The following is a 26,751-nucleotide window of genomic DNA, read 5'->3' as shown; positions in this document are numbered from 1 at the left end:
ACTTCCACTCCGCTACATTTTGGAAGTAAAGATATTGATCTTTTTACTCCACTTCATTTATTTGATAACTCGAGTTACAAGTTACTCTGCAGACTGAATGCTTTTATCTGCGATCTGATACAAAAAACACTGATTCTGATCATCAGGAAAATGTTGAATAGCAGCCGACCAATACTATACAGTCTGTGCAGTTCATACAAAATATGTCAAAATATGTATAATTGACTTTTTCATGTACTTTTGATACTTAAGTACATCTAATGTCAGTACTTTAAGACCTTTAAGTCAAGTACTATTCACATGGGTGACGTTCCCTTTTATCGAAGTACTATTTTAACATTATATCTTTACTTTTACTCAATTCTTTTTTACAACTACACCCAATAGTTTCCCCTTTTACTGGATATGGCATGTTGATGGTATGTGAAGTCTCAAACTTAAAGATTTTGATTAAAATATAGCACAAAAACAAAGGCTTTATTACAGCTTTACTACTGAAAAATTCCCACAATCCTATTGGTCAAGATAGAGCAGTGTTCCCTCATAATCTGTGATTGCAATCTGAAATATTTTGTTAATCTGATTTTAAGCATAAACAGCTAATTTATGAAAAGTAAAGAAACAGGAAATCAGAGTAGTGCAGACCTTTGGCCAATATGGCCGCCCCACCTGTAGTTTTGTAGTTTTTCTCTGACTCATTACCTCTGTCTTATCTCCTGGTTTCAATACAATCCTATATTTGTTTTTCAAAATACGTTTCAATAACAATCTTTATTTCCCATGTGACCGTGGTGCTGATTACACCGTGTGTTAATCAGTGCAGCAACACACACGTGTAATCAGCAGAAACAGGAACAGGAGAGATCCACCTTAACAGCCTTTTGCTTGAGGGCACCAAAATGTCCGTTTCATGTGAGCTATAATCAGACTTCTAACGTACACAGTAACATCACTTCGCTTTACAGGATGGGACCTCTTACCAAAACAGTGTCCATATTTAACCCCATGCTGTCGTTGCTGATTCTATGTAACATGTTTCAGGCTTTACTCTCAAGCGTCACTATACAGTTTGCATAATGATGAAATACAAAAAATAAAACGTGACTTAGCATGTTGTTCGCTGTCACTCTTTTGAGCCAGTTAAGCGGTTATCTATGTCGTGATGCCGGTCAGATCTTTTAACTCAGCAAATTAAAAATTGTTGATTATGGAGAGAGATAATCGACACTAGAGTTGCAACAACTGATCGACTGGTTGTTTAAATTATGACTGATTTTGGTAATCAATCAATCAAATCTTTGATTTCAGCTTCTTAAATGTGAATACTTTCCGGTTTCTTTACTCCTCTATGACAGTAAACTGATTGTCTTTGGGCTGTGGACAAACAAGGACATTTTCTGAAGCCATCTTGGGCTTTTGGAAACACAGATCAACATTTTTCACAATTTTCTGACACTGTCTGACGCATTTACAACAATCAAGAAAAATAATCAGTCAATGTAAACCTACCTCTGGTGTGACGTCTCTCGGGGCGAAACCGGTGCCTCCGGTGGTTAAGATGAGGTTAAGTTCCTTCTCATCGCACCAGTCCACCAGAGTCTCCTGTTCATTGACACACACACACAAACACAATTAGTTACACTCATTACTGCAGATACTGTATACTGATAGATAAACAGACAGATTGATAGAAAACATACCTTGATTTCGTCTATCTCATCTGGCACTATCTTATAGGCCGAGATCATACCCCCCAACCTGAGAAAGGAGGATAGTTATCAGATTACAAATACATACAGTAATTATTACATTCAAGACAAGATACTTTATTGATCCCTGCACGAAAATCCTCTTTTTTTTCTTTCTACACTACTACAGGGAGGTCAAAAAGGTCAGCTGAGGAACTGTGGGCCTTGTCAGAAGTCTGTGTTTTCGACAGAACGTTACTTACACCCTTTTTAAGCCAAAATCTTCACTGTAGCTGCTAAGCTAACATCACCCTGTCTGAAGTAGGTGCACAAGCTTGACTGTGTGTCAAGGGTGTAAATTGTGTAAACTGTTCTCGAATCTATTTAGGATCTTGGAGCTTTCAGAGACTTGAATTCACCCAGATGAGCTGTATGAAGGCATTATATTTATCTTTTTTACTGTTGTTTTTTGACGTTTAAGTCCCCATCTTCTTCAGCTGTTACAAAACTTCTCCTGACTTTCCATCAGCATGAGGGTGAGCAGATAATGACTGAATTTCTCAGAGTAATAAAGCAGAAAATATTCTAGAAAATACTGTATAAAAGAAAAACCCAAACATGCACCCCGAAGCTTGTAAATGTCTGTTCGTGTGATTGTGGTCTGACATAAAACAAGACTTTAAACCCTACGTCTGTCATTTGAAAAACGCTGATGAAGAGAAAAGAGAGCAGATGATGAGAGGACGTAGAAGATGTGTGAAAGGTAGGAGAGAAATAGATAAAAATACAGACAGGAAAGAGAGAGTGAGAGATGTAGAAATATAACAGAGAGTAAGGAGGAGAGAGAGAACGCCCTTGAACATTCCCTCCTGTAAGGATTTTCCACAGGACGGCCCACTGAAGAGGGAGCTCTGACAAGGACAGAGCTGCTGCTGCTGCTGCTGCTGCTGCTGAACAGCGATCCACGGCGACCTCCTGTGGCCACACCGGGTATGACACCCCAAAAAGAACAACCCCAGGCTCAAGGTGAAGGCTCTGCACAGACACCCCTTATGTAACCCTTTTCTTTTTTCAAGAAGCGCTATTTTTGGGAGACTACTGCATCATGTTTCCCCTCCGCGTCAGCCACTTAAACGCCATGATACCCTCCCTCAGACAAATACCCGTGAACATTAAAGCACCCGCTAATTTTTTTTTCTTCTCCTGCCTTTCAGATGCTTTTTATCCACAACTGGAAACTCTCACTCCTCGCACACACACACACACACACACACACACACACACACACACACACGAGTCACAAAGACTATATTTTTGCACCCTGGAAATGCCGTTCACCAAATCCATCGGCTCTGCTCAGTTTTCAAACTGTGCAGCGGAGCAGCTGAGAGACACGCCGAGCTAGACAACGGCGAAATACCGCAGCAAGTGTGCACGGAGACGAGGCATGAAACTCAGAGGGAAGCTGTCTGCTTCTGACAAAAGAGGCAGAGGAGTCAGGAAGAATCATTTAAGAAGTACTTTTTCATGAAACGCTGCACATGCAGGGCCACTCCGAGCATCCTCTAACTTGTGCACCCACACACACACACACACACACACACACACACACACACACACACAAACACACACTCACTCCCCTGCTGACATTCCCGTGATGGCACGAGTGATTTACTTCTCCTGATGTGTTTAGGAGGGAGGGGGTTGTTTTTGGCATCTCTGCATGTGTGTGTGTGTGATTGTGTTCATGCTTGTGCATTCGTCCGTTTATGTGTCTGTGTGTGTGTGTGTCTGTGTTACACCTCGGGAGAGTAAAGGAGCTGTCAGGACAAATCACCTCTCTGCCTCTCCTGGGGTTTTTATGCCTCTCTGTTTCAGCCCAAATGAAAATATGCTCAACACAAATAACTAGGGTTCCTTCCCACCGTTTCCTAGGCAACCCCTCCTGCCTGAAGCCTCTAGTTGCTGTGTTGTTCATCGTGAGAGAGTTTGTGTGTGCCGGTGAATGTTTGTGTTTAACTATCGGGGATGCCATTTCTGTGCCAAGGCAGCAATATGTTGATGACTGGACATTTTTGGAGCATGTGTGCGCTGCATGAAATATCTTTACGGCACGATGTGATGTCCACGCTCATACATGACAACATCTGCAGTGCTTGTATATGTGAACGTGTGCTTTCATGTAGCTCATGGATGTACATATTAACATACTCATCTTTATGTGATTTTGTGTATTTGTGTAATGCATAACACAACACAAGTACACACACTGACACATAGTCCATATCTAGTGTGTATCACTGCACATACTTTTACACAGGTGGCTCCACTAAGTAAAGAATGTGTTTGCGGTTTCGCAGTACACGCTACATGTTATATGTGTGTGTATATCCCGATGTGCATATATGTTAAAATATGGATGTATCTTTATGGGTCTAAGTGTGTGTATATACAATATTTACATACCAGATGTATGTGTAGGTATACTGTATGTGTGTGTTGTGCACGCATGTGTGTTTTCTTGTGTAAGTGTTAGCAAACGCTCACTTATGTTAATTTGGGTGGACAAAATAATAGAAGCACCTGCCAGTAACACGATTCAGCAGCACCACAAACTGCAGCCTTTAAAATGACCACACAGTTGAGTCAACACCTCTCCAGAGGTAGAACTGTTGGTTTAGACTGGTGACAGATATGTAAATATGGTGTAAATATTTGCATGTACTGTTTGCGTGTGTGTCTGTGTATATGTGCATGTATGTACACACATATGCATATACTAATGTGAATATACTGTATAAACATGTATACTGTACTATCCTGGACAGCCCAGTCGCCAGGATTAGATGTTGGCAGTTTCTGCAAATCACTGATACGTTCACATTTGTACGTGTCATCAGTTACGTACCATAATGACATTTCTACAAGACGTTTCATTTCACATTTACATTGCGTGTTTATAACCAGACTGTCATACTGGGAGGTGGAGGGGCAATGATGGATTTAAGACTGTGTTTCAACATTTGTAAGCGTGACACCACTGGTGGTGACCTCAGGACAACTTCCAGCCATGTTTGTGGCTACCAGAGCAGGGTATTTGAGCCAAAACACGATCTTTTCCTAACCCTAACCAAGTGGTTTTGTTGCCTTAACCTAATCAAGCCACAAGCACAGTGTTGTCACAACAACATCAAATTGAAAATTGAACCTAAAGACACCTAAAATTAAAACATAAACAAATGTAAAGTTCAAACATATCTGTATTTTGCATTTATTCTGGCAGCTGGGTTGCGTGATCATCCTCAACATCTCACTTTGTTCAGCGGCTCGGGTGTTGTGATCGTTGACGACAAATATGTTTTCCTGGTTTGAGAAACAATTAACCAATCAGAGCTTTGTCGGCTACATCATATTTTTACAGTCTGTCTCTCCACTGGCACCACTCACAAAAAGACAATGGGGCAGATTTCTTGAATCAATGTAAAAAAAACATTGCTCTAAAAGCTGCTGCAGGTCCGTTGCTGACTAAAAATGACGTCACCAGGGCGGACAAGTGATTCGGTGTCGATTGGCTGGGCCAAAACCTAAGAAAGTAACCCCACCTCCCAAACAGATTAACATGAACACTGACTTGTAAATGTAAATTCGGTATATATGTATGAACAGACATATATGTACGTATAAGCATGCATGCAGTATCTGTATTTCTCTGCATATACCATACAATGTATGTGTACATACACACATGTAAATATGCATACATATGTGTGTCTATCTACAATATGAGTATGTGCTTGAATGTGCGTTTCAGCATGACTGGTTTCTCTGCAGATAGAGTGCCTGGCTGTATTTTTGGGAGGGTGTGCTCTGAATTGAGGGAAGCCTATTAGAGGGGAGAGGGCCTGCAACATTTTAATCTCTAACACCCATCTATGTCTCTTTCTACTGCAAGGGGTTACGACATATAAAGCTCTTCTTCAAACTGCGGGCCGGAGGAAGTCAGCCTGGAATAAAGGCTTTTCGCTCGAGGTGTGGACAAATCCTGATGCGGGCGGAGGAAGAAATGGAAGAAGGGGGGGGGAAGAGAAGAGCGGGGGCCAGGCGGAGGGAGATGGAGGGGTGTGAGCGGTGAGGATGGAGGGAGGGGGGCATGGCAGTAGTTTTTTGGCCTGAAAGCCTGGACGCGTCGGCCAAATCTTTCTATGAATAAAAGACGAGCACAGAGAGGAGGATAAAGAGAGAAAGGCGGGATGAGAGAGAGAGAGAGGCAGAGAGTGAAAAGAGCGAGAAAAGGGAGGGATAGACTGTCAGGGGCACACTTAACAAGAGAGAGAAAAAGCATGTGTGTGTATGTGAGCCAGCTGCAAATCTCGGTGGTTGTGGGACACTTCCAAGATAAGACCCATCTGCCAGGGTGATTTCATTAATAATACAAGCTCTTTGTACAGGGCACTCAATCTCACTCTCTCTTCCTTTCTTTTCTCTTGCTTTCTTGCACACACACTCCATCCAGGGAGGAGAAGAGAGCCTTGGCCATCTCCACACTCCCAGTAGTAGCATGGAGCCGTGCCCATTACAGCTGAGTTGTTGCTTCGTCCATATGTAGGAAGGCTCTCAAGGGGTCACCTCTCAACGTGTTCGCTGATAGAGGGAAGGATGGAGGGATGGATGGAGGAGGAGGAGGAGTGGAAGAGCCCACCTCTTCAAACCCCTGCCGTGATGAGAGCTCTGAGTGCTCAGCGAGGGGTTCCACTCTCATGATTCCACTCACAGCCACTAAACAACACGCACAACGACGCCCAAGAAACACATACACACACACACACACACACACACACACACACACACACACCATAAAATATTCTGCAGACCACTCCACCCCACAAGCGTTCTATTTATTTACAGAATAAATGTCATCCTGGTTCAGATCTGCCATCGCTGACAGTCCCCTCTCCCATTTCATTTTCTTTTTCTAAGCCATCCCGGCTCCACCACATATCAAACACGCTTCATATATTCAAACAACGAAGTTAACATCTACGGCAGAACAAGCACCGCTCACGTGCGTGTTTCAATTGTTTGCAATGTAACTAGAATGTGCCAACTTTGTGTGTCTGCTGTTTGGTGCTGTTTTTTTTTCTTTTCCTGTGAAAACAACACTAATGAGAGCAATGGGAGCGAACCGAAACAGTAGATTTGGGAGCCCGTAAAACCAAAACAATGAGCTGAAAGACACCAAAATGCTCCGTAAAGCTGAGCTGGAATTATCCATTGTTAGCATGAAAATAGAGATTACAGCAGCTTTAACATCGTAATTGTAATCACTTACTGATGTGCATTTGCAAAGAAAAAAATAATTTGCCAAGAACAGTGAATTGAAGACTTGTAATTACATGTACATTTTCTTTCTAATTCTATTACATGAGTTCAAAGTAAAGGGTCGTATCAATTGAATACGATTTAAGGTTTTCTATCATGTTGATGTGCATGAATTAAATAACTAGAAGTGTGATTTTTTTTTTACAGAAGACGGAATAACCTCTTTGAAATAAACTTGAATAATAAAGACTTGAAAAATGCATCACGTTTATGTAGAAGTTCCCCTTAACTTTATATGTAATAATTGAACAGACACACTTAAGAGTCTGCATTAATTGAATCTAATCAGACAAAGTTATTTAATTTAATCACACTGACTGAAAAACTTTGCACTAAATGTGACACTTCAGACTGAACTTAAGTAATGAAATGAGATGGTAAATTTACATGTAATTAAAATATTTAAAGTCACTGTTATAGACAAATGTATTGAGTGTGGACGATGTTATCGCTTAACTTAGCATTAAACATCGTACGAACGTTTACATGAGTCGATCCAAGTCAAAATGTGAGATAGTTGTTATGATGCAGCACTACAGGTTTGTGTTTGTGTGGTGTCCTTGTCCCCTGACTGTCTCCTGACTGTGAAATTGGGCCGACTGTCACCCATCTGATTGACTTCTGGCTATTCTTAGCCATGACAATTTGTAAAATTGACAAAGGTTGTTACAACACAAGTCGCTGGAGGGCAGGGACGCAGAGTTGGCTCAACAGCCCGGGGAGGGAGGGAGGCTAGCGTAAACATAAACACCCACAGACACGCAATATATGAATCTAAACAGAAGTACTCCATCACACTGGAAAGGTATAGATGCATACAAAATACTAATACACACACACACACACACATACACGTAAGGACACCCAGGTGTACACACACATCTACCCCTGCCTGCCTCATCTGTGTGTCCTTGAGTCTGGGTATCATTTGTTTGACCCCCCTCTGCTACTTTTTCTCTTTTTTTGCCACATATCATTTTTCTCTCCACCTGACACACCTCTGGATGCTCCTGAATGCCAGACTGGGCAGACTGATTGATTGCATGTGCCAATGTGTGTGTGTGTGTGTTTGTGATTATAGTTTATGTTATGTGTCCTGCTGTGGCCCCACACTCCCTTCCTCTCTCCCCTCCCCTGCTCTCTCTCTCTCTTTCTGTCTCTGTCTATGTGTCTCTGTCACAGCAGCGGTGGCACATTGAGGGCACAGCGTTCCGGCTGGTCAACCTGATGGAGCCGCTGACTCGTGGTGTGGCGTGGATTAACATGGCATGGAAGATCTCGGGCCAGAGGAGGTCAGCCGGAGCCCGTTCACATCGACTACCGTCAGCGCAACACAGCGGAGAAGACAGGGACGCTGCCTGTCTGAGCGTCCAATTTACATGTTTAACAGCACCCTGTTTAATCCAAGATCAACCCTGTCAGTTAACTGGTACAAAACACCTTCAACCAACATGTCTTTTTAGTGGTTTCAGTGGCCGACAGAACCTCCAACTCTGCACTCACACTGAGCAGTTCAGTCAACAGAGTCGACCTAGCCAACAAGCAACTTTAACAAACTTGCCAACCTTTTATCAGCTGTCAACACGATGGGATTTTTATTCCATGAACAATTCCACCAGGAAAGCGCACAATTGATGATGAGTTGATTTTAGCATGGAAACATCCAAAACTATCACAGTGGCGACATTAAAGTGGAATCTGAAGCCCTTTCGGTGCCATGAGTGCAGACCTTGCCTGGACTTGTATCCAAATATTTGGTCATATACTGTAAATCCTTTTATATGTTTTGTGTCAACCCATGAATCCAAACAAATGTGGAGATTATGTCAGCAATGTATTGACATAAACACATCTAAGTGTTAAATGAGAGATAATATGAAGGTTATTGTTTTCAGAAATACCAAAAATGAAATTCCCCTTTCATTTCCACAAGCTTTTTAGTTGTATTCATGCTAACAAAGGTATCCTTATTTTGCAAAAACACATTTGCTGCCAAAGAAGAAACATACATGTATATACTACTGAATTGAAACTACCAAACTACTGAAGGGATGTTATGTTTGGATTATGTTTATTGGCATTTTTCCTATCTAGAAAATGTTACATTCTTGTACCCCGGACGAGTGAAAGTAAGGTGGTTGGGCTAGGTAGTAAGTGTAAGTGCAGGACTTTCATACCACTGTGTTAAAGGTCGTTCGGGGATAATCCCCAGTTGAAAAATTAACAAAGGCAAAGTTAAAAGTAAATTCATACTGTCTCGTGTTTCAGATCAGAATGGACTTTTTCAGTAACACGTCCAGTCGCCAGGATGAAATGATGGCAGTCAACGCTTCTGCAAACCACTGATACTTTCACATTTGTCATAGGCTACATACAAATAATTTTTAAAAAAGCATGAAAAGCATATCACATCATATCACACTCACATTACCAGTATAAGACTTGACTAACATATCCGGGTAGTGGAGGGGGCGGTGGTGGAGTTCAAGGTGAGAAAGCTGCCAAGCCAGTGACTGCAGCTGGAGACTGCGTTTCAACATTTGCAAGTGAGAAACCACTGGATATTTTTAAGGAGCCCTCAGGATAATTTCCAGTCGTGTTTGTGGCGACAGAAACAGAATATTTTGGATGAGACCTTCAAACATCTCCAGCCGTGTTTGTGCTGACCGAAGCACGTATTTTATCCCAAAGCATGATCTTTTTCTAACCCAAGCCAAGTGTTTTTTTCTGCCTAAACCTTGCATTAAAAACATTTCCTCATTATTATTTTCCTCAAAAGCAGATTAGGTAGCATTAAGCTTCTCTAACAATGAATGTAATGTTGCACATACTGTTAGTAGCATACTGTATACAGTATATACAAAGTACATGAGTACAGACAGTATGTGTAAATTAAAGTGCCATAATCATGTTATTCACTAGCTTACAAACTTACTAAAAGTCAGTGCTGGTCTGTTCTGATGCTCAGGAGCAGATTTATTTTCTTATAAATGACGCTATTAAATGAAAACGAGAGTTTTTCTGTTTGGTTTCAACATTTAAACATTCAACCTTATAAGATATTAATTGTGAAGTATTTTATTGAAAAAATATTCAGATTTGATTTTTAGGTTGTTGCAGAGTACTACATTGTAGCAACAGGACGGTCATGCACTCTCCACAGTGAGTCAAACAATCTAATAAAATCAGCTTAGTTGATTAATGTTTCTCAGAGTTAAAACAAAGGCAATTAAAGCATGTTTGCTCAACAAAGAGACCCACAACTCTGCCAGTCAGTAGCTAAAACAATTCCACATTTCCCCTAGCTTGCACATTGTACAAATAAGCATACAATAGATCCCTGATCACTCTGTGGCGCTCTGTCTAGCGTCACGCACATGACATGGCACAAGCCTCCTCACTCTCCCTCTCTGTGTCACACAGACGTGACACATACATTACACATCGGGCCTCAAAATAAACATACCGTAAAGGACATGAGAAGCACGGACCTGTCCAGGCTCCCACAGCGGCGGAGGGACTGGTGACACTTCAGTGGTATTGACTGGTGTGATATTGTGACGGAGCAGCAGGATAGCTCCGGCAAATCAATGTCTGTGTGGAGAATGACTGCAATGTCTAGAGAAGCGTGTCTGAGGCTACATGTTGGGGTCACATATCGTAATGTTTCGACTCACGGGCTGAGGAGGCATCGAAAGGCATGCAGCGTGTAACGATACAAAAGACTGCTATTGATCACTGACATCAAATCCAACATAAAAACTAACATCTTTTTCATGCTGTAGACTGCAATCGTTGAAATATTTAGTACGCATTACATTGCCAAAAGTATATGGACACAGGTTTTTTGTTCCTCTGGAGCTGGTTTGGCGAGGCCCTTCAGTTCCACCTGATGCTCCAAGATAATATGAATTACATTTTTTAGTATGGAGTGCTTCCAACTTTGTGGCAACTGTTCAGGGAAGATCCTTTTCCCACATAGTAAAATAGGTCTGGCTCAGTGACGGGCCACACAGCGCACTAACACTCGACCAAAATGCAGCAAGAAATTATGGTCCAGATCTGGTCTGCCTATGACATAGGCCTGAGATCTGGGCCAGAACAGGGCCAGTGATAGACATACAGTAGACTGAGGTATTGATCATGGGCATTGGCCATGGGCGCCCATGTTCTGGCTACCAGATCTGGACCATCCAGGACTGTTATTACGAAGATCATGAAGAGAAGATTATGCTTTCACCTGTGTCGATTTGTTGGTTGGTTGGTTTGTCAGCAGGATTACGCAAAAACTACCCACAAAACTTGAATGGAGGACGGGTCTCGGCCCAGAAAAGATCCCATTAACTTTTGGTGCGAATCCAGAAAAAGGAATCCAGGAATATTTTCAACATTTCTGTTAATTTCTCAGTAAAATAACGAATGGATCTCAATTAAATACATCAGGCGTATTTAGGTGGCTGGTATCTATGAGTGAGTACTGAAGTGGACTGTTGGGCTTTGGCGGAGGTATGTGTTCTTCTGTGTGCTAATCTAGTTTAATTTTGTATTAGCAGGCTTTTACAAAAAATGTCAGACTGATGGACACCCTCTTCTATGCATAAAAGCTACATCAGCTTGGTTAAAAAAAACCCAGATGTGGGTAGATTTGTAGGCGGGTCAAAAATATGTTTAAACACATATTCTGTGAGATTACACATTATGACTCCCCAAAATAAGATACTTTTAAGCCTCTGGCATGATGATTTAACATTCCCGAGTGTAAGTGAGAACAACTTTCCTATGTGGGTTCCTTTCCTGTTCTAACATGACAATTCCCCTGTGCACAACGCAGAAGGTGGTTTTCCCAGTTTGATATGGCAGAATCTGACTGGTCTCTGACCTCAACCGTATTGAATCCCACCCCCGGGATGAACTACAACTGTGAGCCAAGCCTAATCGCCCGACATCAGAACCCAACTTAATGCCCATTCTTTAGGCATTAGACGTGTAGGAATCACATAAAGGTGTCCTATAATGGCCATGTATAGTATCTTAATAACATGTGGATGCTTGCTTTTATTAGAAATCAAGTGGTTTATCTTGAGATTTTTTTTTGTCAAGATTTCAGTTCACACACACATTCATAAATCTCAATTGGGATGGAAACGATTGTTTTCCAGTGTGCTTTTCACGCTCCTTTGTACGGGAAACAACTGTTGATTTCGCCTCCTTTGGCTTCTTTGAGCAAATAATGACTTCTTGCAGCTACAGAGCGCCATCCTTAAACAGAAGAGTGCTGCAGCTCTTTTGTTGTTGCCATGCATGCTGGGAATTTTTTCTCCATAGGGCGACACCGAGCCCCGACATGTTGTGTGGAAGAGATATTTTTAGTTTCTTAGTTACACTCTTGCGCAAAAAGAAGACAAGCACACACGCACGCACGCACGCATGCACACACACACACAGACACAAGCAGAGAACCTGTGCATCGTTTTCAGTGACGTAGATTTAAGGTTAGTTCAAGGACTTAACTCTGGAATAAACGCTTGTGTGCAAGAAGGTGTTGCTTGATGTGTTTCTTTTTTTCATTTCTGCAGGTTGGATGTGTGATAAAAAAGGCAAATACTCACAGGGAGGGATCATGGACGAGATCTTTGAGGTTGACGCCACTGCGGTCCTCTGCAAGGTTTCGAAAACAGCTGTCACTCACTGGATAGACAGAGACAGAAGAAAATTCAATTAGTAGGAAAAAATGATAACGAACGAAGGGCATTGTCCAAACAGTAAACAATTCTTTCTTAAATGTGAGTGGCTTTACTCTCATGTCAGCTCACTAACTCACTCTGCAAGAAGCAGGAATGACTATTTTCTAAACTGCGTCATGGATGGCAACATGTGATTATTCAAGGTGGGAGACGGGAGTGAAAACCAGACGAAGAAAACGCCGAAATATACCAAAATGATCCTCCTTTGAGTCGATGATGAAAGAAGCTGAACAACATCCAAGACACTGCTTTCCAAGCACATCTCTGAAGACTTCTGCACTGTTTTGGAAGCATGTCTGTATTCATTTTTACATTCTGATCCACATTTCACACCTGTGCCCTGACGAGAAGAAAACAAAACTGGATCTTGGACATAAAGGACTCTTCCGTTGCGTCTAAATTGGACAGAATGAGATGCTTTAATGTGTTGGAGCTCCACTTGCTCCACTGTGTGAATAAACACTTACACCTTCACCGAGCACACTTTTTGAGCCGAAGTGAAGCCACACCTTCACCGTCTCCAACCTCTCCTTATGAAACCGTGGCGGCCCCTCGACTGCAGAGCAGGTGCGAGCCACATGAGTCATCACGGCGATCACAGACGGATAGAGTGACGGATGGAGCGAGACAGGGAGGGAGACGAAGACATGGGGAGAGGAGAATGGAAAAAGAATATATAACAAAGCGAGAGGAGACCGAAAGAGACAGACGGGGAAGGATGAGGAGAGGGACAAGGTGTTTCGTGATCTGACGGGGCCAAACGTGAACGGACATGCTCGCGTCTTAAAATAGATGCAAACCGATGCACCGGAGGGAGGGAGGAGGGGGCTGTGATGGTGGTGGTGGTAGTGGTGGTGGTGGTGCAGTGGATTTAATCCAAAAAACTTGATGCGCTAGTTGTAGACAAGACTGGAAATGTCATGATGTTACTCCAATGAAGTGCCATGATCCATGAACGAGGGGAGGGGCGGAGAGGATGGGGTGAGTGGATGGGTGAAGCAAGAATGGTGTAAAAAATGGAAGTGGGATGGCAAGGATGTGAAGGAAGGGGATGCAACAGAGCTGGAAAGGATGGAAAAGAGGGTGGCGGGGGGGGGGGGGGGGGGGGGGGAGGCTGAGGTGGAGCAGAGTGGAGTGGATGAAAAGGATGTAGGGAAGAGGGAAAGAGTGGGGAAAAGCAGTGCCGATGGGGCAGCGCTGTGGAGGCAGAGGTAAACAGAGGGGTGCAGGACGCTGCTCTGGGCTCTGGCAAATAAATGGGAGAGTGCTGACATTTGCACACCGAGCCAGCTCAGAAAGAGAGAAAGAGAGGGAGAAACAAGAGAGACAGAAAGACTGCGGGAGGGAGGATGGGGGAGGATGGGGTGGGGGGGGGGGAGGCGGGATGCAGCGAGAAAAAAGGGTTGAGGGAGGAGAGAAAAGGGGAGCAAGCACATGGAATACACACCACCCTGGCTTTAGAGGGGCACTGCTGCATAAGTGCATGTGTGCGTGTGTGTTTGTGTGTGAAGAGGGAACTTCCTTCAAGACTGCAGTATTCCTTACACACACACACACACGCGTGTGCACGCACACACACACAGCCCTCCTCAGTCTTTCTCTCCCAGCTACCCCTTGATCTAAAAATAGCCGTTCCACTCTCCTACAAGAGGCAGCAACCATTCTGAACCAATCAACATGCTCTGTCAAAGGCATCGGTACCCACCACCCCTCTGTGTGTGTGCGTGTGTGCACACGTGTGTGCATGTGTGCAACAAGGGGAACTCCTGACTGAAGGTAATAAAGCTGCCCCTCCCTGATGCACCGGTTAGTGAAATTGTCGGGAAAGCGATTCCCTTCGATGAAACAATGGCACGGGAGAGAATCAGAGAAGCAAGAGGGCGGAAAGAGGGGAAACAAAAAAAAAAGATGGAGCGAAGGAGTGAGGGTGGAGGGGAGGGAGAGGGAGATCTGGCTGCAGTTGAAACAGGCTTCAAAGGAATATTAATGTGATCCTGTGCAAGAGCTGAAGACAGGGGGAGAGAAGGGGGAAGAGGGAGGGAGGATGGAGGGAGAGGAGTGAGAGGGGAGGGGGAAAAGGTGCGCAAGAATTCATGACACCGCTTCCTCCCACTTCCGTTGCTCCGCCCATGCACCTTCCTCCAGGTAAATCTGCAGCTTTCACCGCCTGTCCCCCAACACATCTCTGTTCACTGCATCGTCACGAGTGTCCGTCCCAAAACCCGCAACGTATGAGAAGCCAGGGATTTAATCATCACAGGAGATGTCCGCTCAGCTTTGCCTCCTGATCCCTGAGCAGCCACTCTAGTCGCAGACGCAATGCAGTGACCCCGTCCCACCCCAGAGGGCGCTACTCCCCGTGGCACCTACAGTACACAGCGAGCTAAAGGTCAATGCTTCTACATGGCTGGAAAACCACGAGGAGACGGACAGCTAAGGCCAGACAGATGGAAGTGAAACTGGTTCAAACTCTACCAGTATGTCATCCTGCTGTTCAGCGGTCAAACATTTAAAGACGAGTAGAAGCTCAGATCTTGTCGATGCAATTTTAATTTGTATCTGACGTTTGTGATATGAAGTGCAGCTACAGAGAGCACTCTGCACTGCACACTGCACTGTCAACATGCTGTATTTTGTTTCTGTTTCTGTCTACATTTGCATTCCTCCATATGCTTATATTTGTGTGTGCTGTACAAACAGGACAAGAGTTGAACTTGAGTTAATTTCTCTTGGCCAAACTTTCCAAGGTCATGAACACAATAGGAATGACCGATTTGTGCTAGTTTTTTGTAATCGTTAAGCGGTGACAATGATAATCACAAAAGAAAAACAGTACGGCCACACAATTAGTCGAAGTATCCAAACAGAAAACACGTTTGTTTGGTACAGACTCCAACAAATGTCACAAATTCACGATTTTCATAGTTTTTTCAGCGAAAAAATAAAAATTGTGATTCAAAAATGATCATGAATCGTATTCGTAACTGTAATATCTGTCAAAATAATTGCATATTGTGCATTCCTAAATAACAGTGAGCAAAACTAGAATGGCACTCAGTAGAGCGTATACCTCCGCCGAGGCCTGACAGTCCCCCTTTAATTCAATCAAGGCTAATCCAAAATCAAATAAAGTATATTCAAATTTGCTAGATTAGGATTTTTATTTGGATCCACATCAAACTGTACTCACTCACAAATACTAACCACCTAAATACGCCTGATTTCTTTTCATGCATTACTGTCTGAGAAATAACAAAAATGCCCTTGCTCTTGCAATGTTTGATAAAGTGAAAGAAATGTCCTGGATCCCTCGCTCTGTCCAGATCCGAATGAAAAGTCAATGGGGTCTATTCTGGGCCGAGACCCATCCTCATTCCAAGTTTCGTGGAAATCCGTTCAGTAGTTTTTGTGTTATCCAGCTGACAAACCAACAACACGAGTAAAAACATCACCTCCTTGGCGGCAAAATCTGAAGAAAAAATGGGATTCAGCATCATGACCTGCAGCGTCTTTGAAGACACCTCTCATACTGACGTCTTAAACAACACTGCATTTATCTATATAGGCGTCTCTGTAATTGTAATCATTTTTCAATATTTCCTGGTGCCTATGCCTCTATTGACTCCTATCATCTCACATTTGCCTCCACCTGTGTGTGTGTGTGTGAGTGCTGTTAGCCTGCATGGCCCCCAGGCTACAGCAGTAGGAGGAGAGCAGGAAGCCTGAGCTTCAGAAGCATTTTGCAGGGCAACAACACCACTCACACATGGGACCTAGACGTGCACACCCAAACACTCGCGCACACTCTTAAAGGGTTAATCACTAAGCCATAGCGGAGCGGGAGAGATCAGGACACAGGGGACGACATCAAGAGACCGAAGAGAGGAGAACTGATCAGGGAGGAGAAAATGTCAATATGGAGCGAAAATGAATGGAAAAACATGAAGAATTATTGCTTTTAAGGGGAAAAAAGAGGAAGCATGAGTGTTTCCAATGTCTGTTTTCCTGGTGGTAATAAAGTGTACAACCAATGGCCATGCCTGGACTATAAGTAGAGAAGGGCTTTACTGTTTTTTCTCAGAGATGAACGGATCAGACAAAACGAAAATACATGTGACATAACGTTGTGTCAAATGCCCTTAAACACAAGTTATATGAATAGGTGGGATATAGGCCTATAATTAATTAAAGTGCAGATAGCCAGGGTAGCTAGCAGGCTAGGCCTTTCATTGTGAATGTTGTGATGTATTTTCATGTGTCAGCTCTAGCTGACGCAACGTCTGCAGGCTAATTTAAATAATGATAAATACAATTATAACAAATCGTGTATTGTTTCTACACATTTTAATCCTCAGAAAGGAGACAGCGCTGGCACAATATTTCTTTGGAGTTACTTCAGTCATTATAATCCCAGCAAATAAAGAAACAAGACAAACAGGAAAAAGAATTGAGAGAAAAAGTGATAGCAACAGGTGGCGTAAGTGTATCTGTAGTTAGTAAGCTAGCTAATTGTACAAAGATGGCAAAGACTGACTAACTGTGTAATTATGTGATGTTTTGTGATACAGATAGCTTTGTTGGCAAGCTTCGTGCTAGCCTAAAGGTAGCCAGGTTAGCTAGCAATGTTGTGTTTAACAGATAGCATCTTGTTCCCGCTGTATTTTAATCCTCAAAAACAAGACATTGCTGGCACAAGATTTCTTTTGAGTTTCTTCCGTTAGTATCATCATAACAAATGAAATAAACACTGACCAGACAACAAGCAGGCAAAAGAAATGAGAGTTAGTCAGCTAGCTAATCATAGTAAACAAGCAAGACAACTTACTCATGCGATATTTTGGGATACAGATGGGCTAGCTTTGTTGGCAGGCTTCCTGCCAGCCTAAACGTAGCCAGGTTAGCTAGCAGGCCTTTCATTCTGATTGCTGTGTTTAACAAATAGTGCTTTGTTCCTGCTATAGTTAACCCTCTTTATTTAGTGGGTTAGGGTTAGGGTTATAATCAAAAGAAACGAGAGAAAAGATGCTAGCAACGAGTGGTCTAATCCATAGTTAGTAAACTGGCCAATGCTACAAAAGTACAGATACGAGAGCTTTGCTGGCAAGCTTCGCACTAGCCTAAAGGTAGCCGGGTTAGCTAGCAGGCAAGTGTTTGTGTCCAAAATCCCAAACTACATAGCTCATATACATGTGTACATACTAGCCTACACTCTATCAATCGTATACACTTTTCAGTAGAGTATGTATTTAATTGTTCTGTAGTAGAAATGATAAAAATATGTGTGCTTGCATCTAAAATGTGACTTTGAAGTGAAAGAGTTTTAACACCTAACTTTCAAGAATCATTCAGGACCCGTTTCACCACTATTTTATTAAAAGCACACTCAGAAATCAAATCTTTTTTTACGTGCATACTGACTTTTCGGAGTGTAATTAGTTTGGCGGCGCAGCTGGACTACAGTCTGTCTAATAGGTAGGATAGATGTTGCCAAGGTCAGCTAGCGGTCTACGTTTGGTCTAAAGGCAAAGTTAGCATGGCGGCTAGGCGCTGTCCATCTGTAATACAGTATCTTAGCAACCTGACAGGCTATGTGCTGTCAGTCTGTTAGCCACTAGTGGAGGGGATTCATAAACTGCTACTATGTTCCACTCAATCATTTCCAGGACATAAAGCAGTCAGCACTCATTATCTCCCTGGGATCCCACACTAATGGGGTTTTCCCTTATAGCAGGTCCTCTCTCTCTCTCTCTCTCTCTCTCTCTCTCACACACACACACACACCCCAACACACAGCTCACACGCACGGTGTCTGTGTATGCATTTACACACACAAACAAACATACGCACTTTTTCAGGTACATGAACACACCTTCACGCACACACGCACACACGCACACACGCACAGCCTTGGACACCTTGCCACGGATCAGCAGTTTTACACAACTTGCGCTACAAATCACAGCGCAAGACGGAGCTAGATGGAGATAGAGTTGCGTGTGCCAAAGTCTGCTTCCAGTCCAATTATGACAGTGCTTATCCATCATTATAGCACTACCCTGCTGCTCCTCAGATGGAAATACAGAAATCTGTCTTAGGTGTTTTGGATATTATGTTTTACTCAAGAAACGACGGAACATTTCAATCACATTGCCAAGTTAAAATGTAGATCATCCTTCCTTCGTTTAGTTTGTCTAAAAAAATGAATCTGTGCATGTGCTGGAACTACTGGAGGGACAGCAGAGCATCGCCTTTTTCGTCTGAGCAGCCCACTTGCCATCTCTATTGTTTCTTTATCCGCTAGCAGAAGTGCCAATGGCCCTCCAGCCCTGGAGAAGCTACTATGGAGGTCAAACACTGGATTGGGCTGACATCTGCTGGTGGGAGGGACAACACCTCTGCACACCAATAAGCCTCGACCGAAGTGATATCACTGCCTCCTGTCTCCTATTTTACTGGCTTGTTCTGTGTCAAATGGAAACACTGGGCCTCGGGCCCCGGATTAAATGGGTTTAATGATGAATAGAGGTATGGACCCGCCTCCAGATTGTAATGGGGTGGGGTAGACATCTGACTAGGGGGCTTTCAGTACCACAACCCCCTCCTAGCTAGAAGAGGAGAGGAGAGGAGCAGTGGTGCACGAATACCAGCATCTTCATTCCATGGCAGGGTAAATTTCCAAATTAATAAAGGCTTCACGGTGCTGGGTAAAATATAGTAACAGCAATAACAGCAGATAACCTAATCTAATATAAGCCCACTGTATCTTAGCAACCTTGTTAATTCTGAGAGGAGCAGTGGGGTAAGCAGCAGAAGCACAGCATCCATCATCAAAGACACACCCAGCAGCAACACACACACACACACACACATTCACACACACCAATTACTCACAAACTCTCAAACCCACGACACCACGCGCATGCACATGCTATCTCACCATTAACCGCTACCTCAATCACACTGTGATGCAGATGAATGCGTACACATGTGCAGGGCAACGCGCTCAGGCACATACACACACAGATCCTCAGGCTTACTGTAAGCAGCCGGGAGAATGGAGGGGGTGTGGAGCGGAACAATGGGATCCTAATCGTCGGGCTGCATTTCAAAGCCTCTCCCCTCTACAACACTGTTTCTAGATAAGATTTGAAAATGCTATTTATATCCGCGGGGAAAGGAGCCAACCAGCGGCTTGATTTTCATTTATTTGAAGTCAGATCTAAATTGGGGTAGAGTTACATAATGCAAGGAGTGCGACACTCCACCTGCTACTGCCGAGCCAGCCATTGAAGAACACTACGGAGGGAAACGGCCCAAAAAAGAAAAAAAATGCACCGGGCCCACGCTAATACTGCAGCTAATAATTACTCTATCGGCTTAATAACCATCGCTTACTACGCCAAAGGAGCCCGGCTCATCCGTGTGGGTACAGCAGTGGGCCGATCCGCATCTCAAATCCAAACCTACTCCAGCGTAGCCAGGCCAAAATCCTGCAACCACGCTGAGCCAAGGACAAAACAACACAGCACAACATGGCCCAGTCCCCCCCACGCACCAGATGTGCAGAGAAAGAAAGACAGAGAGGGAGAGACAGCTCTGTTCTTCACAGCTGTGTCCCAGGCAGGCAGGGCCCATCCCTGGCCCCGGCTCCACCGACTCCCCCCCCGCCCCCGCCCTCTCCCCGGAGAGGAGAGGCAGCTCCATCCCAGTCCGAGCAAGGCACGAGGAGGAGAGGTGGTAGGATGGACGTGTGGAGTTGAGGGGAGGGCGAGCTGGAGCCTAACCCTGACAGGATTAAGAGAGCAATTCACACTGGATGAGCGGAGGGGGAACAGAGAGAAGCGGAGAGAGGGGAGCAGCGGTGGGAATACTCCGAAAGCAAAGAGGGAGGGCAGAGGAAGAGAGCAGGAGAACAAAGAGAGTAGTAAGGTGAAATGGGAAGATGGGGAAATGACTGGTAGGGGGGAGGATATGAGAAGAGAGGTGCAGGGGAATGAATAAAACACATGCAAGGAGGGAAGCAACCATGCAGGACGGGAAGAGTTCAAGCGAGTGCTGCTGAGTCCCTCCATCTTCATCACCATATAGTCCACCATCCAGGCTCTGTGCGCTTCACGGAGCAGATACTGACTTTGGGCAAAAGTCTGAGGGGATTTCATATTTTTGAAAGTAAAGAGAGAGAGCTTTAATCGTATCTGCACCTGAGCAATAAGGTGGATCTGTTACGGATTACTGTATGTGTAAATACATGCTGACTGTTTTTTTTCTATCTGTTTATTTTTGTTTTGTGAAGATAAAAGTGTTGACAAGCCTTTAATGCCCATTCTATTCTTAGTAACAATTTTATCTTTAGAATCTATTTCATTCTTCAGTAACTATTTTATTCATTTTATTCTATTTTTACCTCCGCCCCGGATGTTATGTTTTCACCCATGTCTGTTGTTAGTTTGTTTGTTTGTTTGTTGGTTGGTTTGTCAGCAGGATTTCACAAAAACTGCTGAACAGATTTCCACAAAACTTAAGACGGAAGATGAGTCTCAGTCCAGAATAAACCCGGTTAACTTTTGTAGGGATCCAGATGAATTGGACGGACCCAGGAATTTTTTCTCACTTTCTTTAACATTGCGTGAATTTTTCAGGGAATAACGCATGGATCTTGATGGAAAAAAATAAAAAATCAAGTGTCTCTATCTGCGTGAGTACAATTTCATGTGGACAAAGTGGACTGTTGGGCCTTGGCGGAGGTATGCGCTCTACTGAGTGTCATTCTAGTATTCTTACTACTTTTATCTATATTCTGCACTGCAAATCTTAGGGAGATGCTTCACTGTTTTGTTGTTTTGCACAACAACAATAAAGACTTGAATCTGAAATCTTATGTGTCACAGATGGACACATTGATGTGAAGTTGGCACATTTATCAATAAAAAATAGGGATAGATTGATTATTAGATCACATATTCAGCATTTTCCTATTTGTTTTTGCCTGATTGTCGATAACTAATTAATTTTAAAATGTGTAACTTTGGCTCTGATGCAGCCGCCTCTCTCTGTCTGTATAGTCACCACTCCATGGTCTCACTCATTACTTAACATATGCTTGTTTGCTTAATCTATAGTAATACATCATCGCAATTGTCCATACTAGTTGATTTATATTTTGTGTTAATGATCGGAAACAGCAAAATAACAGGTAACTGGAGTTGGTGAATAAATGTTCGGAGTAAAAAGTACAATATTTGCCTCCAAAATGTGGTGGAGAGGAACTATAAGGTAGCAGAAAATGGAAATAGATCATGAAATACATATCACAAGCAAATAATCTTCATTGAACCTTAAAATGTTCAAAAAACTGATTATATTTACATACAAGTGTAAATACGACAATGCCGCCAGAGAAACTCTAGCTCATGTCTGGTCTGTGTTGTCAAAAAGGTTGGGAACTCTGTCCTAGATTACTAATAATCTGTATGAAAAGTGATATCAGTCACTCCTTAATAAATATGGCAGCCATTCTTCTGTGTGGCCTCTACTTATTCTTCCATTCCTGAGGAGGAGGTTGTCTGTAGCTTTTTCCTTGGCTTGCTAGAGATAGCATAAAAAGGCCGAACCGGGGCGAGGATATGGTTTTGATGGTACAGTTGTGACATCACAAACTTACGGAAGTCCTGACAGCTCATTTGAAGGCACAGTTTATAATTATATATGAGACCTTTAACTCACCATTTGATTTATTATTCTTCTTCAGAATCTGGCTCAAACTGTACACTGACTTCATTTACACCATATTACAAAGAAACACAAACACGAACACAAATGTGAAAATGAAGGTACATCACAATGTGCTTGTGACTATGTGCTGAAATCATTAATCAATTAATCAATAAATCAATTGACCAAAAGATTCATTGACAACAATGTACATTGATTAATCGTTTAAGTCAATTAACAGGGAAAAAAAGCCAAAACATTCACCGGCCTGTGCTTCACTAGAGCAAGGATGACTTTTTCAGGACACATTCACACCTGTCTGGTCTTTTGACCACTGAGAAGCACTTCTGAGCTGTCTGGGGTTAGTGGCCTTGTTCAAGGGCACTTCAGTGGTGGCAATTAGACCCCCACATTTTCTGATTTTCTCTGTTTTATATTATTGTGAATTGAATGTCTTTGGGTTTTGGCCTGTTGGTTGGAGAAGAAAGCAATAGAAGGTGTCATCTTGGACTCTAGAAACTATTTTTTTGCCTTTTTATAAAACTGCAATTAATTGATTTATCAGAAAAATAGTTGTTGGATGAAATGATCATGAATTCAGCCGTTAACCGCAGTTCCACCTCTGCCCTAAGTCACAGAAAGAAGGAGAAAGCTTGTCCTGAGTGTTCACCCCAGCTCGTCCTGTCACTTTCCACTGGATTAAATAAAACATGAGGCTGAACCAACTCGCTTAGTCAGCACCCAATAACACACACACACACAGCACCATCACAAAACACACCCACCCACAATCAACACAGCAATCACCATCATCAAAGCCGAAAATATTATCTTCACCTGATCCAAAAACTGTCCGCCGTCTGCCTTTTTGTGATCTAGCCCAGTCAGCCCACTCTCCGTCACTCATCGCACTCACCTGAACCTCTCTCATACCATCCAACTATCAGTGAAAAGCCAGAGACTGCAGCACCCAACAGCCTGCAGCTCTCCACAAAGGCCTCTCGTATTGATGTTTTATTAACACGGCCATAAATATTGAAAAGACACTTACTAATGAAGCCACAGAGAAAAGTTCCAGAGACAATTTACAGCACCGGGGAACACAGGGACCTTGAATATGGCACCCTACACCCCTCTTTCTACTTTCCTTCTCCTTCATCTCATTTCCCACGCCATGACCGGAATACCCCTGCAGCATCGACATCATCCCCCACCCCCACCCATGCACGCATATCTCCCCCTCAAAAGTCCCCCCGCACTTCCTCCCCTTCTCTATTTTTCTCGTTCAGCGAAATCAATGGATTGGAGGGGCTTGACGATCCGCCACACCCCTTGCAAATATTAATCATAAATCACAGGCACTGAGTATAATGAGGCTTGTTTCTAATGACAACAGGCGTGATGAATGTGTCTGTAGCCCGGTGTGGCATTATCATATAGCCAAGCACGGGTGTGTGTGTGCATGTGTGTGTATGTAGTATGTGAAGGGTGGGCAGGTGTGTGTGTGTCTGTGTGTGTGTGGATGAGGTACCGCAGCTTTTTTCCCCACATGTAGCATGACATTTCGATGGCAGAGGGCCCACGGCAAGCCAGCTCTCCGTGGCATTTCCAACAGCTGTTTACACACACATACACACAAGCTAAATGTGTGTTTTATGAACACATGAGTGCACGCGTTGTATATGCGGTGCATGAGCACAGCCATTCATCCAGCGCAGTTAACTATAAAAGCCATAGTAGGTGCCATTTCAAGTATCTGTATCCATAGCGTTTGACTGATAGTCAACATTGTAGTTAAACAAGCACTCGGTGGTGAAACGGAGAAAAAGAAGTGTTTATAAGGGCAGCGCTGAGGTTATGATGACGCTACAGTGACTTTCAGTATGGCTGCCAACACTTTCCCTGTCCTGATTTCATAGTGATACAGTTTCGATGTGGGATGTGTGATGTGGTACCTGGCATCCCAACCCACCTGAACGACCTTGCCTGTGTGACGCTCAAGCCCTGAAAATGGATGAAACAGATCCCGAGAGGAAGACATGGTTCTTCACTTCCTCGTATGCAGTGTAAATTTTAGATGTTGACTTTTGATGACTTTTTTTGTACATTTTCTGTTTTTTTAAAGGGGCTCTATAAAACAATTTGTAGCAATTAACATGTATTAATCACCTTTTATTGGCTGTATGCGAGTGTGTGCTAATGTAATATGGAAAATAAGACCATCCCCGTCTCTCTCGGATGCCTATACAAGCCTTTAGATGATTTGTTTAAGGTTCCCACTGAGGAACAACATATCCAAAAGACGTCCATCTTTGCAGACGATGAAATAACATCCAGTGCAGAGCCAGAGTGAAAGTTGAGCAAAAGCTACAGGGAGTATTTGAACCCCTGGTCTCAACCTCAGTAGTCTGAATGAGGCATGTACTTTACCAGGTGAGCTATTTGCCAGCTTTATTACATGCCATGTTTTGCCACTTGATGAAAGCTGGATGACCAACAGCCTCCCTGTAGCTTTTGTTGCATGGAGTAATAGTTGGCTGTCATAAAGACTTACATTTTAAACCACAATAACTTTTTTTGAATGTCTCTTTTGGATGAAAAAACTTCTTTTCAATGTCGGCAAACATGCTGCTGGACTGTGGATTTTTTTGTGAAGGACTCAAGGTCAGATTTTCCGTGACAGTCCAAAGGATGTGACTTTATGCAGGTTAGCGTGTGCCTTGTCTCTTGAGTCCGCTTATAAACCAACAACTGGCGTCCGACACAACACAGAAGTTATAAAGAGCCCCTTTAATTTACTTTTTACTGTGAGATATGAATGTCAGACCAGTTAAAAGTTGTTTTATTTTCACATCTTTGTATTTATTTTATTGATCTGCAGTGTAAGGTTATAATGGTCCGGGGGGCGTTGATGGTACTTCATTTGCCGATACGTCAGAAAATGTACCTCTTTTTCGCAGCCTCATGTTTGCAGGCATGCTATAGATAAACATGAGCCATGTGGGGACATATTGAATAAACACAGGATGTACAGTGACTTGCGAAATGATAAGAGAATCATTTCACACAAATTATAAAAAACATATTTCTCTGCTTACATTTAACGGTAAGGTTGCTAGTCATTCAGGTCTGAAGTATGTATTTGCGATTTCTGCAATACAATCAGGATCAATGACATTTCGCTTGTGGTTTTAAAAAAAATAAATTAAAACTTCAACCACAATCTCTCCAAATCCCCAATCTGAATCCTTTCAAACAGATTTAGCTTTCAACATTTCTATTAAATGTATCTGACACATTGAAATGAACAGGTGTGACCTACTTTCTTTCACGCCTTACTTTTTCATGATATACCTGCTCCAAATAATGGCGATCCTAATGCATAACTGTCAGGCTGGGAAGCTAAAAAATTGATGTGATTTGCATGAAAGTTTAACTGAGAGCCTCTCCTGAATCTGACACGATGGGATCATTTCTTAAGAGAAGAGTCACCAATCAGTTGGCTGAAGTACAAAAACACACCTTCCACTGAGCATGGAGTGGTACAAAAAAACAGCCAGAAGTTTAATTTCAGTCATTTGGAAAATATTGTTGATTAGCGGTCGCAGTTATAATGTAACTACATTGGAATAGAATGAGAAGAGATAAGAGGTTCGATAAAGGATTTGTTAGTGTCGGATCTTATTGAATCTGGCTTTGTTAACCGGGAACCATGTGCTGAATGAAACCAACCGGGGCGAAGAAAAAGTCCCTGTGTGGAGGCAGAAATCTCAAAGACACATATCTCAATATCTGGGCAAACGAAACCAAAACTGTCTGCTTGGCCAGAATTTGTGCAATTTGTGTGAAGTGACCGCTTTTTCTTGACAGGTTTATCGAATTCTACAGCTCAGTAAACAACATATGTAAAAGGTAACAAGGATTATATCATTACAGGCTGGCTGAGATACAAATAAATAAATGAATTCACACCTAACTGGCATTTTCTTCAGCTCCTTCTGTGTGTGTTATCTGTGGCTGCTCCATTAGTGAGCCAGGTACCATTCTCTTGTTAAGAGCCAAAATGAGCTCAAGAGCAGCTCTATTGATTTCAATAGAAATGTGCTTACATTGGCATCAATATAGCTGCACATTTCTGATACCTCCCGTTAGAAGCTTCCCTGCCTCTACATCCCTTCGTCCCTCCTCCTCCTCCTCCTCCCTCCTCCTCCTCCTCCTTCATCCTTACA

At 43.0% G+C, this 26,751-nt stretch overlaps 1 protein-coding gene across 1 annotated transcript in view; it reads right to left on the bottom strand.

The window, feature by feature from the left end:
- The window catches only part of gphnb (gephyrin b), a 106,135-nt gene that overhangs the window by 60,602 nt on the left and 18,782 nt on the right, over positions 1–26,751 (bottom strand). The window contains exons 2-4 of the mRNA XM_073492961.1: positions 12,677–12,755; positions 1,701–1,758; positions 1,510–1,602 (exon numbers count right to left, since the gene is read on the bottom strand). Of these exons, the coding sequence (XP_073349062.1) occupies positions 1,510–1,602; positions 1,701–1,758; positions 12,677–12,755 (230 nt within the window). The remainder of the gene's footprint in view (positions 1–1,509; positions 1,603–1,700; positions 1,759–12,676; positions 12,756–26,751) is intronic.

This window comes from Pagrus major, chromosome 22, assembly GCF_040436345.1.
Source record: "Pagrus major chromosome 22, Pma_NU_1.0".
Classification (NCBI taxonomy): Eukaryota; Metazoa; Chordata; class Actinopteri; order Spariformes; family Sparidae; genus Pagrus; species Pagrus major.
This window is presented reverse-complemented; position numbering and strand designations above follow the sequence as displayed.